General features: G+C 35.5%; 1 protein-coding gene across 2 annotated transcripts; it reads right to left on the reverse strand.

Annotated features, from left to right (window-relative positions):
• Positions 1-5,622: 5,622 nt before the first annotated feature.
• On the reverse strand, positions 5,623-8,472 carry LOC137827076 (uncharacterized). Of its 2 annotated transcripts, XM_068633284.1 has the most exons (7): positions 8,188-8,472; positions 7,513-8,113; positions 7,304-7,430; positions 6,936-7,214; positions 6,755-6,856; positions 6,193-6,675; positions 5,623-5,943 (listed from the first exon to the last, which is right to left on the reverse strand). In XM_068633284.1, the coding sequence occupies exons 2-4, from the start codon at positions 8,106-8,108 to the stop codon at positions 7,047-7,049; spliced, it is 891 nt and encodes a 296-aa protein (XP_068489385.1). In that variant the 5' UTR covers positions 8,109-8,113; positions 8,188-8,472; the 3' UTR covers positions 5,623-5,943; positions 6,193-6,675; positions 6,755-6,856; positions 6,936-7,046. The 2 variants fall into 2 exon arrangements, with proteins under 2 accessions (XP_068489385.1, XP_068489386.1); XM_068633285.1 differs by lacking the exon at positions 5,623-5,943 and having other exon boundaries at positions 6,439-6,671.
• Positions 8,473-12,949: the final 4,477 nt, after the last annotated feature.

Below are 12,949 nucleotides of genomic sequence, written 5' to 3' on the forward strand. Positions count from 1 at the left end.
TTCTGAGCTGGTGAAGTCAACTCAAGAGTTGAACAATGGATCACTCAGCAAGATGGGCTTCACAAAAATAGGTGGAAAATGGTTAAGTAAGGATGGTGATCATGGTGCATCATCAAGTGGTGCTGCTCACCTTGAACAAGATGAACCTGCTGACATGGATGTTCAACATGAAGATCCAGCTGAAGATTTTCAAGATGTCGGACCTAGTGCTGATACTGAACATCAAGGAGAAAGAATGCAAACCATGTCTCCTTTTGAAATACTCATGGTGAATAGGCTAGATACCTTTGCTGAAAATCAAAGGAGCCTTCATGATCTATGTGTTAGCAACTTTTAGAGGATAGATACGAGGTTTGACAACATGGATGCAAGGTTTATGACTCTGGACGAACAGATTGAAGTTGTCCAGAATCAAATCTTTGACCTTCAGTTTGCTGATGAAGAAGATTGAGAGAAAAACAACCGATTGGCCATCGAAACAATCGATTGTTTTTGGTTGTTCTCTTTTCTGGTTCTAAATTTCTTTCCTTATGCTGTTGCTGGTTTATTCTGATGTAATTGGAACAATGTTTTATTTTATCTCTTATCTTTGTCTATTTGTGAAGACAAATAGGGGGAGATATATGTTGTGTTTCCAATTTATTTTAAGTTTCTGTTTTTCTTTTTGTTAAAAACAGTTTGAGTGATGATTATTTGGTTCTGATATTGAATGTTTTAAGTTTTAATTGTTTATCTGTATGCTAACAAAATATAAGAAGTTTTATGTATTGCTCAAAGTTCTATTGCAGGAATTGCCTCAGATTTAATCAAAGAACAACACAAGCATCAGGGATTTGTCTTCATCAAATAGGGGGAGATTGTTCAACCAAGTGGTGTTCAATGTTTTGAAGAATCCAAATCCTTTGAAGGATGATGAAGCCTCTGCTTTGCTTGTTGCTGTTGTGCTGGTTTTAGCCTTGTTCTAGGGTAGTTCAATGTTGTGATCAACACTTAGATTAAATCTCAAAGCAATTAGCATCTCAATTTTATCAAAGCAAAATGATTTTCAAACTAAGTTGAAACAACCGATTGTTTACACTTAGGTGTTTTGAGAAAGTTTGAAAACTGTTTTTGAATGGTGTTTTTGTTAAGTAACAAAACAACCGATTGATTCGAGGAAACAATCGATTGTTTGTTTTAAAACCATAACAGAAAAACTGTTTTCTTTGACTGAGCTTTAAATGCTTTAACTGAATACGCTCCAATCATTAAATGTTTTGACCAATCTATTTTAAATGCAATTAAGAGTTTGTTAAGATTTGATAACAAACTATATTCTTTGAAAAACAATTTTGATATATTAAGAATCTTAAAAACATAGTTTTGATCTAAGAAGAGTTTTTAAAAAGTATTCTGAGATTGCTAAAGAGTTGAGAGATTGATCAAAGTGCTGAATAGGGATTCTACTTGTATTGATTTCAAATTTCCATCTATAACAAGTGTAATCTTTGTAAACTGCTGAACAATTCGTTTTGTGTGTGTTGCTGAGATTGGCTGTGTGTTCTTGAGGTGTTCAAGATCAGCAATCTTAGTGTTGGCCAAGGAGAGTGTGTTTCTTGAGGTGTTCAAGGTCATTCTCTTGGTTGTGGTGTAAGTGATCAATGTGTGGTTGCTTAGTGGATATCCTCAGGGTTTCTGAGAAGACTGGATGTAGCTCTAGTTTAAAGCCATCTTTTCTAACAGTTTCAACCGTCACAATCTGAAGACAATATAAAGACATTAAAGGTGAAGAAGAAAAAATACCTATTCCTATTCTTAATGTTTATATTCTTCCTGAGATAATTTTGAATATCTGTTGTTTAAAGCACTTATTGTTTGAGGAATGATCCTTATATTATAAATCCTTCACTGTGTGAAGATAACCCTATGAGCTTTAAGAGTTTCTCTCTATTTGTGAGTGTTTCTCACTTGTTGAGAGGTCTTGGTCTCAGAGGGAGATCAAGACTGTTTTCCTGGAGAGATGTTTAATACTTGCTACTTGGAAAGGTGGAGAATATTCAAGTTAGTAAAGACTCTTAAATGAGTTGCTTAAGGGGACTAGTCGTAGCCCTAGTGTTTGAGGTGAACCAGTATAAAACTTTGTGCATACTTCTCTCTATCCCTTGTGATGGAAGATGGCCAAGCTCACCTCACCATGGAAGCCAAGACCCAAGACTAGACCGTCTAGAACCATGTGATGAGCGTCTAGACTCAAGATAGGAGCGTCTAGCTCATGATGAGGGGAGGCTACATAAGGAGCGTCTAGGAGGAAGCCTAGACCGTCCATGGCTAAGCACTTTCACGCCCAAATGGATCAAGCTACGGTTTGGGAGGGAGAAGACCTTGTACATGTTACATGGAGGCCCATTAGGGGTGCCTTAGTAATTAGTGTAGTGTTAGAAAGCATAAACTTGTCTTACACATGATTTACCCTAGATTTTGTGCACATTCTAGAAGCTTGCTTACTTGGCCGGCCATGTGCCCATGTGCTACCATGTGGATTCATTTTCATTTCATTTGAGAAGCATTTCATCTTCTCTTAGCTTAGGATTTACGGCCTCCTTGGCTTATAAAAGGAGAAGCCATCCCTTGTATTTTGCAAGATTAATGAGAGTAAAGCTATGCTGCCAACATTGTGCCATGCTTTGCTTCTACCTAGTTTCTAGGCTCTAATTTTCATCTTCCTCACCTACCATAGGGCTGGCCGAACCTCCCTACTTCCATACACATCATGCACCTTCAAGATCACCATAACTCCTAGGAGGATCTTGCACATATCAAACCATAGCTTCCGCACCCATTGATCATGATTCCGAGAAGAGCTCCATGAATTTGCCATCACCTTGCCTATTATAATTTGTGATTGATTGTGTTTTTTATTAAGCAAATTGAGTTCATACTCCATTCCAGCCCCCTTATGGAGCCAATTGTACCTACATTGGCTTGTCCTAGAGAGGTGTCAAACCTCGTTTAGTGAAAAGCTCTTAAGTGGTTTGCTTGAGGAGACTGAACGTAGCCCTCGTTGTTGGGTAAACCAGTATAAATCATGTGTCTACTTCTCTTTCTATCTTTTACTTTGTTTTTCAGGTATCCCCCGATTATGGAGCCAAAATTCCTTCAAAGCACAATTAGGAAATGGTATTATAAAGATAATAAGAGAAAAAAAAAAAGTGTTAACACAAACAAATAAATTAAACATCCAAACCATTCAAGAACATTGTAATATTAAAAGAGTTAAAACTGTCACTACATGATTAGAAGTAATAAATAATTATAATAAAAAATAATGAAAAATGATAAAGGTTTGTTGTTGATGAGTTATAGGCCAATCCGCCTCCAACTCGTCTCGAAGCCATTTAACCAATGAGTCAAGTGAATCAGGTTTAGTTTGACCCACATTAACCTAACCCAATTTGAACCCATGATAAGTTGGGTTGACTCACAAGTTTGAACTCATTTTTATACCCATAATTATAATTGTGTATTATACAATTCGAAATCTTCTAGTATAATCCAAAAGTCAATCCATTATCATTCAAATAGTACAATTCATAATGCTACAAATTACTTATAGATTATATGATCTATGACTTCACTAAATATGAAATTATTATTCTAGATTAACCAATCTAGAAGACTTATGAATTACATAACGAAAACCAATACTACCACCATAGGTTCTCAAATACTTTTGAAAAAAAACTTACCAAAAAAATTTATTAACTTCAAATCCTACAAAACCTTTACTTCCAACAATACTCTACCAAATTCAATGTCTAAAGCAACAACTCACAAGTAAGGATACCAACGGAGGACAACAATGAATGTTTTGAGGCTGAATGAATTATAAAATAAAAAGAGCAACATCGACATTTTAAAAAATGGAGGTGTAGTAATAAGGAACCCAACAAAATTTCTTGTGTTCCTTGCTTAAGGTCTTTCGTGGGTTGTGATAACCAATATTTTTAAACATGAAAAAAATGGCTTTTGCTTCCTACATTCCACACTAATAGCAAAATGACTAAATCACTTACTCTCATTGCATCATGTCGTCACTATGTCTTTTTCTTCTTCTTCCTCTCCGTTGCACCTCAACTACAACTTCATTTTTCAGTGTACTCTTTGAAAGGAGGAAGAAAAAAAAAGAGATAGAGTAAAATGTTGGATTTGTTGGAAAACTTGTTTTAGAAAAACCTCATACTAAAAAACCATTTCATATATTCTAAAAATTGTTTTGGATATTTTATTGTAGAAATTCTAATCCAAAAATAATATCATATGTTTTAGAAAACTTATTCTAAAATCTAAAAAGAACATCTATTCACTACAAAAAAAACTTTTATTAGAAAGGGTCAAAGGCGGACACTAATTACAAAAAGCCCACGCAAAGATGCAATTAAAGTGGGCTTTGCCTTCACACAACTTTGAAGCTAATATCCTTGTCGCAAAAAAAATTGTCAGGTGCGTGGCGTCGCAATAAGTTGGCTTGTGTGGGCTTTGCCTACAAGTTGTCAACACAAAAAATTACAAATGTTAACTTAAGCGGGGGCTTAGCCTTGGACAGAAAGTGAGGGCTTAGGCTTAGCTAGGGGGACAATAAAATTAGCGTGGGCTTAGCCTTGGATAAGGGGACAATAAAATTAAAAATAAAGCGTGGACTTAGCCTTGGACAGTGGGACAATAAAATTAGAATAAAGCGAGGGCTTGACCTTGGTAAAGTGACAATGAAATTAGAATGGGCTTAACCTTGGATATGTGGACACATAATTTTTTTTTTGTATGCACTATTTTTGGCAGCTATTGAACTCCACTTTTAAATAAAAGTTTGGATTTTAAATATTAAATATTAATATTTTTTAATTTGCTTTTTTTTTTTTGCAATAGCATTAAAAAGAAAAAAATAATTAATAAGTTAAAAACTAAAAAACAAGTTTGATAACAGGATAACAGACAAAAATAAATAAATTATGGTTATAACTTCTTGAATATGATGAGGAAAAAAAAAGGACTTTAGGTTTTTGTATTATTTGGTGTCTTTGTATGAGATGTTATAAAGGATAATAAGAATTAAGTTTAATTAGTTATAGCATACATTTCACTGTTATCTAAATTCATAATGACTAAAGAAGATTAAAAATACAATGCATAAAATCTAAAATTGATGGTCTTTCATATAAGAATTAAAATGTAAAATTTGTTAAACTTTTAAAAGTAAAAAAAGGAGTGAAAGGATGAGCACTGAGGCTTTAAAAATTATGGTAACTGCTTATGCAAAAGTGATGAACATAATCTTATGGGGCAAACCAAAAAAAATCAATGTTTTACCGATTTACTCTCAGGAATGTATGATTCACTCAAATGGGGTATTTGGTACATGTTCGAGGTATGCCTGCTACAATGATTGTGCTTTGGGAAAATCTGGAGCCATAAAAACAGGATCCCATGACCTTATATTCTGCGTAGGGTTTCAAATTTTGGGATAAACACGACACTCAGTCCTACGCGGCAGGACATGTTCGATCTATAATGCTCAAACAAATTCAAATTCGTTCATCATAACACACCACAACACAACATGCTTAGGATACAAAACAGATCCATGCATAATCCAAATATAAAACAATACCATTTCTAATTTTTGGATGATTTCCACAGTGAATCTAATTACACCAAAATGAAGAAGTTTGTGATTGAACATTGAAAGGCAATGACACTTGCCAAATGTTTTAAGCAAAGATAGATGTCACAACCCAGTATGTCTGTCTTCACAGAGGATGAGAAGAGAACATATATATCTACGTACCTCACAAAATTGCAATATTTTCCCAAAAAAGAAAAATGAGAGATACTGCATGAACACACTGCCAATAAGATACTTACCCAAAATTGCAATCCTTTTTCCCTTGCTTATATCACGAACTTTTACTGCATGAACACACTCACTCATCACAACATTACCAAGAAGATAAAAACATGCACATCATAACACTACCAAGAAGATAAAAACATGATCATCACAACACTGCCAAGAAGATAAAAACATGCAAAGAGTCATGCATGCAATGTGAGTAATACATAACTGACTCAACCTCTCCATGTCTTTCTATTGCTTTGCATAAATTCTTGTCAAGGAAACTACAAACCAAACTTAAGAAATGTTTTAAGAAAACTTACAAAATGATGAACTCAAGGCAGGGGTTGATCATCAAGGTTCCGAGCATAGTGAGGGTGAACCTGACTTGTGCATGTTGAGGTGTCAACTTGTTGCCGCTCCATCATCATGATTAATTTTTGCTCCATGAACTTTATTTTATCCTCTAACATTGCACACTTTTGATTTGCTTGAGCAGCTATTTGAGTTGCTTGATCGGCTCTTTGAGTTGCTTGATCGACTCTTTCATTTGCTTGCATCACTTGTTCATTAAGAGAAAAGTAATCACTAGAAGGAGCAAATATTGAAGGTTGGGTTAGGGAAGACACTCCATGGCGAATGTTGGAAGCCAAGTCTGCAGTGCCATAACATCGACCTCTATTCTTGCCTCCAGCAACATCCTTCCAGCATTGAAGTTTTGTTGTTGGATTGATCGGTTGGCAGTTGGAAGATGATCCTTCAGAGTTGTCTGATTGGAGGGCTTTCAATCGCTCATGGTAGGCTTCCTAGTTCATTGTGAAAATTGTAAGTGGGGCAATACTAAGGAATATAAATCATGTATAGAAAAGTAGAGTAATAACTTACGTAAGTCTGTTTGGCACGACTATCTACCCAAAGTCCATCCTTCTTAGTGTGTTTGGCCATGAATAATTCATCAGGTTCAACCGGCTGACCAAATTTTCGTTCCTGAAATAAATGAAAAGGTTACCAACATTAGATATTATTTACTAAATTTAAGCTTATACAACGAAATATAGATACTTACTAGGCTCAATGCAATGTCGAGGTGTGATTTACGACCAGTAGAGTGCAATGCCCCACCACGAGTTGATGACCTATTCAATTTATTTTGGATTGATTGTTCTTTGAACTTTTTTTAATCCCAATAGTCCAAGAGACCAATCCATGCTTGTTCACTAATCCAGTTAGGTCTAGTCTCTTTCATCCTAGATTTAGCAAGCATATCAGAAAGGCGCTTTCTCACCTTTGACTCATACACTTTTCTAATTTGCCATTCATCATGAGGGGCCCAAGTCACTCGAGTCTATAAAAAGAACAACAAATTTAAATAGAAGTTGATGAATATAATAAATACTTAAATCGAAATGATTGAAAATGCTATGTTATGATCACCTTAAATTCAGTCCACCATTTAAGTTGGACTTCCACTGGTGTTTCGTTATAGTGATAGTAAGGACCCCTAAATTGTGACCTAATTGCATGCCCAATTGCCTTAGTAGCACAATGATTAGGTGCCCATCTAGAAAACATGCAAACCAAAATGTTAAACATGAAGTATAGCAAACAATTCATAATAAAGTTCAATGTGATCATAAACTTACCCTTTACCCACTGGTCGAATGATGACTCTCCCACTACCATCATGTTCTTCATCAGGGATATCATGGTGCGTAGTAGGCATGGGTTGTACTGGCGTATCAGAGGAGGGTTGCACTGATGCTTGAGTGGGCTGAACTGATGTATGAGTGGGTTGAACTGATGTATAAGTGGGCTGAACTAGAATTTGAGGAGTCACAAGAACGGATGGAGCACTAGAGAAATGAACTGATGAAGGAGTAGGTGTGGACTGTAATGGGGGACCCCAAGTGGGAAAGAGTGTCGGAGTAGACAAATATTGAACTATTGGAGCCACGGGTGACAAGACTGGTATAATACGGGAGGTAGAAGGAGGAACATTGTTCTGCCGCACTGCAGAACGAAAGGAAGAGGAGGGGGTTGAGGAAGAAGGGGTCAAAGAAGAAGAAGGGGTGGAGGAAGAGGGCGTGAAGGATTGAGGAAAACGGGATTGGTTTGATGGGCCAGAATAAGGGATGGACCCTAGTTCTATTGCAAGACGACCATGCATAGATGTGTGAACTCCACGCCTAGCATTGTTATGTCTGATAACAGAACCATCCCTTCCTCTGGTCCTCGGCATTTCTCCTAAAAAAAATGACATCATCAATTAAGTTAGGTACATTTTCATATTAGTTGTCAAATAATAAAAAATATTATACATTAGTCATCAGTGTTTTCAAAGTCCCAATTGTCCATATCATTGTCATCATGTTCTTCATCATCTTGACTTGATTCATTGACCTCATCTTCATCATCATCATCACATACGGTTTCGATAACATCATCATTGACAAGTTCAACAATTAATGTGTCAGCTAAGCCTTCTACTTCCTCAATTATTGTAATTGGTAACACATTAGGCATTTCATCAAACTGATAAGGTAAATCATCTTGTATGTTATCAACTTCAACATGACCTCGAGGCTTTGTTGTGATTGCCACGCTCCAACCACGCAAGTTCCTACATATCTTTAGATAAGGCACAAAGTAAACTTGTCTTACTTTTTGTGGAAGAATGAAGGGATCATATGGAATATATCTTCCATTCATCTTGATTTCCACGATGTTATATTTTGAATGAACTTTGGTGCCTCTATTTTTGGTTGGATCAAACCAATCACAAAAGAAAAGAGGAATCTTCTTACTCAAACCAAGATATTCTAATTCATAAATATGTTTGATGACGCCAAAGAAGTCATCTTGTCCTCCTTCTGTTACACCTTTTACATGCACCCCACAATTTGTGGTTTTCTTGCCTTCACTCCATGACTTTGTATGGAACTTGTATCCATTAACGAAGTACATGTTCCACGATGTTGTAGATGAATTAGGTCCCCAAGCTAATGCTTTCATGTTTGGGTCAATCACCCCATTCCTCTCATCATAAACCTATGAAATAGTTAGTTACATAATTGTTAAATTAAGTAACACTTACTTAGTTGTTAAATTAAATAATACTTACGTAGTTTTTAAACCATTTTGGAAAATGTCTATGTATATTCACTGAACCCTCTTCGTTGTTGTTGTTAACTTGTAAGAACAATCTTGAAACATAATCAATACAAATTGTGTTATATTTAACTTACTCAAGTATTGGTTTAACTTCATTGCAATTGATGAGGATATGTACATGGGTAGAACGATATTCATCATCATTTAGCCAATATTCTTTGCATTATCCACTAGGACGACCACATTTGTTGAGAACAGACAATGTTGATTCAAATCCCTCATTTGAACTAGTCCGAGGATCATTTCTCAAACTTGTATTTGACATCAAGCTTACATGTTGGAAATAATGAGAACAAAAATAAGTTATTTCACGGTGTAAGTAGAATGCACATATTGAACAGTTACTTGGCTAGGAGAGAGCAGGAGGGATCAAACCTAGTCTCCTAATACTTATTTGGATTACTTTGTAATTTTTATTTGATAAAGGCTTCACCCCATTACGCAAATAAAAATTCATTTTAGATGTTGAGCCTGGTCTGCTTTGTTTTATTTTCCATGGATGGGTTAAGATGATATCACACTTTCTGACAAGGACCAAGGTTCAAACTATGCAACTGAAGTCCATACTCACCAACAACCCTAGTATCCAAGCAATTGGAGTATGGGGGCTGGGTGGTATAGGCACAACCCCATTAGCCAAACACATTAGAGAGAAAGCAAAATTTGTAATCTAAATCAAATTATTGATTGGGATATCAATATTTTAGGAGTTATTGGGTAGTGGTTTGACCACCATGGAAAGACCTTGAACAAAATTTAGCTGAGAAAATTAAAAGCACTCACAGACCACTGAAAATGCATGGAACGAGGGTAATCGAATCAATTCGAAAATAAATACTAGGGCAAAACCGAAATGAAAGGAATTGAATCAATTCGAAAATAACACTGAAAGAAAGGAATCGAAATGAAAACCTAGGGCAAAACCGCGAAGACTACGTTGGGACGCTGCTTATGAACGATTCTCCCTGGCACGCTGCTTCCCGAATGAGCTATTCTTTGGCACGCTGCTTCCGAAACTTCCGAAACGAACGCTGAAGCTGAATACTATGAAGTGTCTTCCCGAATGAACCTGCTGAAGCTGAAGGTTACACGTGCTACACGTGCTTAACAATGAATAACAACACTTTCTGAAAAAGGGGTTTAAATTTTTTTCAAAATATTTAAAATCTTAATAATTAAAAAATTTCAAATAAATATAAATTAATTGTTTGCATGGGCTACACCTTCATAATTTAGTTAAATTTAATTTAAAATATTTAACGTGGGCTAAACCTTCAAACATTTAAATTTTTATTATTTTTATACTTTTAATAGTGGCGGTTTCACCCACGCAACTTTTTTTTTTAATTTTTTTTAAAGTTTACGTGGGTATAACCCACACTTTCTCACATTTTATTTGAATTTTGTAAATAGCGAAGGCTTATTTGACACTATTTAGTGTCGACATAAGACCTTCACTTTTTTTTTTTTTCAGCTAAATAAGCAATTTCTTGTAGTGATTTTAGTAAGCTTTTTACTTCAAAATTCCTAAAATCTGTTTGTTTTCGCGATCATGATATCATTCTTTCTTTTTATCTTAATTTTTGTTTGTTTCTCTCTTCGTATTTTAATTTATGGGCAGTGTTTATGGTTTTTCTTTTGGTCCATACTCATCTCGTGATTAAGTATTGGGTATGAGAAAATTTGGAGTTCGTAATATTTCACTTGTAGCTATTCACTTAGATTACGGAACTAGAGCTACAAATTAAAATTTTCTGTAAAGAATAATAATTTTGTATAATGTTGTATTTCCAGGAATCATATTTCCACAAATATTATGCTGAGAATTGTTATTTTCATGGCCAAGTTTGTTTAGTATTTAACAGTTTTAGACATTTAAAATAATAATAATAATAATAAAAGTGGAAGAATGACAATAACAATAATATCTCAACAAGAGTAATAAGCAGCGGATAACAATTTTCCAACTTATAAGAATCTGTAAGGAGCAATAGCAAATAAGGACAGCAACACAAAAACACACTTCAAGAAGACACAGTAATTTTAACGTGGAAAACCTTCTCAATGTGAGAAGTAAAAACCACGGGCACAAGCCAGTCAAGGTTCCACTATGATCAAAATTTTGATTACAAGAGAGTCTCAAATCACAGCACAAATTGTGCTCAATAACAAGTCAAATAGCAATACAACAGACATGAAACAGAGAACAATGAACCTGACAAATTCACAAACTGCAGTTACCGGACGCGGCCTATATGTCACTCTTCCAGTGACGTTTGAACAATCCGAACGGTCCAACTGAAGAACCACGAGGTATGAACCTACTGACAAAATGTCAACCCGATCCAAACAGCAGCAGCAATCCGAAAATTCCCGTCCTTAAAAGAAACGCTGAAAACGTTGTTCTAGTGTGAGATGAATTTCTCTCTGCTCAAACAACTTCTGCAGGATTCGAATGGTCAGATTGAAGTCACACAAAGTATGAACCTATTGACAAAATTTCAGCTCGATCCAACAGTGAACAAAGCATCGGTGGCGGCTGAAAGTTGCTTAGCGAAACTTTCTCTCTCTTTAATCTTTTCTCTCTCTTTTCTCTCACTGTCTGTTTCTGCTGACGGCTATCCTATGTTTGAAAAACCCTAAAGGTTAATATTGGACTGGGCCTCCACATAGGAAGTGAGCCCAACCCAACACTTAATAGTTGCACATTGCAAAATAATGAAGGTGAATAACACTTTAATTAAATATATAGACACATCTTATGATAAAATTGAGAGATGAAGTTTCAAAGTGAATAATATTTCAATACATTGATGTCATATATAAGATTATGAATGAAATTATGGTTCCAAACACAATCATTTGTACTTTAATTGTGGGATATTTTTCAAAATATCTAATAGTTCCAGATTGTTTAAAAATTAAGATAAATTTAAATATAATTTATATTTCCGGGAATCAGCCCCTTTCTGTGATATATATTCGGAAGTTAACTTTCTTGAAAATTCTTTTTGATACCTTGAAATAAACACATTATGAATGAATTTAAAGAGCATGTTGTTGTTTTGTGTTGCAGGGGAAGAAAAGGGAAGGAAATGCTGCTAAGTTTGTTATCAGGTCACAGGCGCTTAAGCATCTTCAATCAGTCTACCCCATTTCAGGTACTATACACAGAAAAATATGCTCACCATTAAACACTTGCAAGGTGGTTCCTGGAAGGGAGATCTGGAAGATCCTCAAAATCTTCTGGTTGAATTGAAGGTATTATTTACCTAGCCGAGGCTAATGATGCAGCTCAAAGAAAGCAAAAGGTAGGCTTGCGAGACAAAAAAGGTTGCATCATAATTAGACTTTGGTATGCGGGCAGGCTCTCCCGTTTAAGCCCATACCGGCATGAACCCGTACTATTTATAACGTGCATCTTAAACCAACTTTTATTTTTGCAAACCGCATCCAACTTGCAAAACTTGCGTGTTAAACAGGTAAACTTGCACCCAGCAAAATACGTTGAGATTTTTTACCATTCATTTGCATAGAAAAAACTTATTCAGTTCATTAAATAATGCACAATCAATAGAAGCAAGAAAATTTGAATTTTGGGTTGAATTGAGTTTGGCAATTGCCGGTTGCTGATAGCCCACAAAGTCCGCCAATAAAATCCATTCAATCCGTGGGTTTGAAAATCCGCACTAAAATTTTATTAAAAAATTCGAACCTGCACACGTGTGGACTGTGAGATATGCTGGTGGTACTTCACTCTAATCATAATAGTGGCATGAGTGGAGTGCATCATTTTTTGTTTACTGTGTCACTAAAGTATTTCAAATCTGAATGATTGCATTGCAGATGATGATTCTGGAGCAGCAATACCACGATGATTTGAAAAAAGAACTTAGAGGTGTTATGTAC

This window comes from Phaseolus vulgaris, chromosome 8, assembly GCF_000499845.2.
Source record: "Phaseolus vulgaris cultivar G19833 chromosome 8, P. vulgaris v2.0, whole genome shotgun sequence".
Taxonomy (NCBI): Eukaryota; Viridiplantae; Streptophyta; class Magnoliopsida; order Fabales; family Fabaceae; genus Phaseolus; species Phaseolus vulgaris.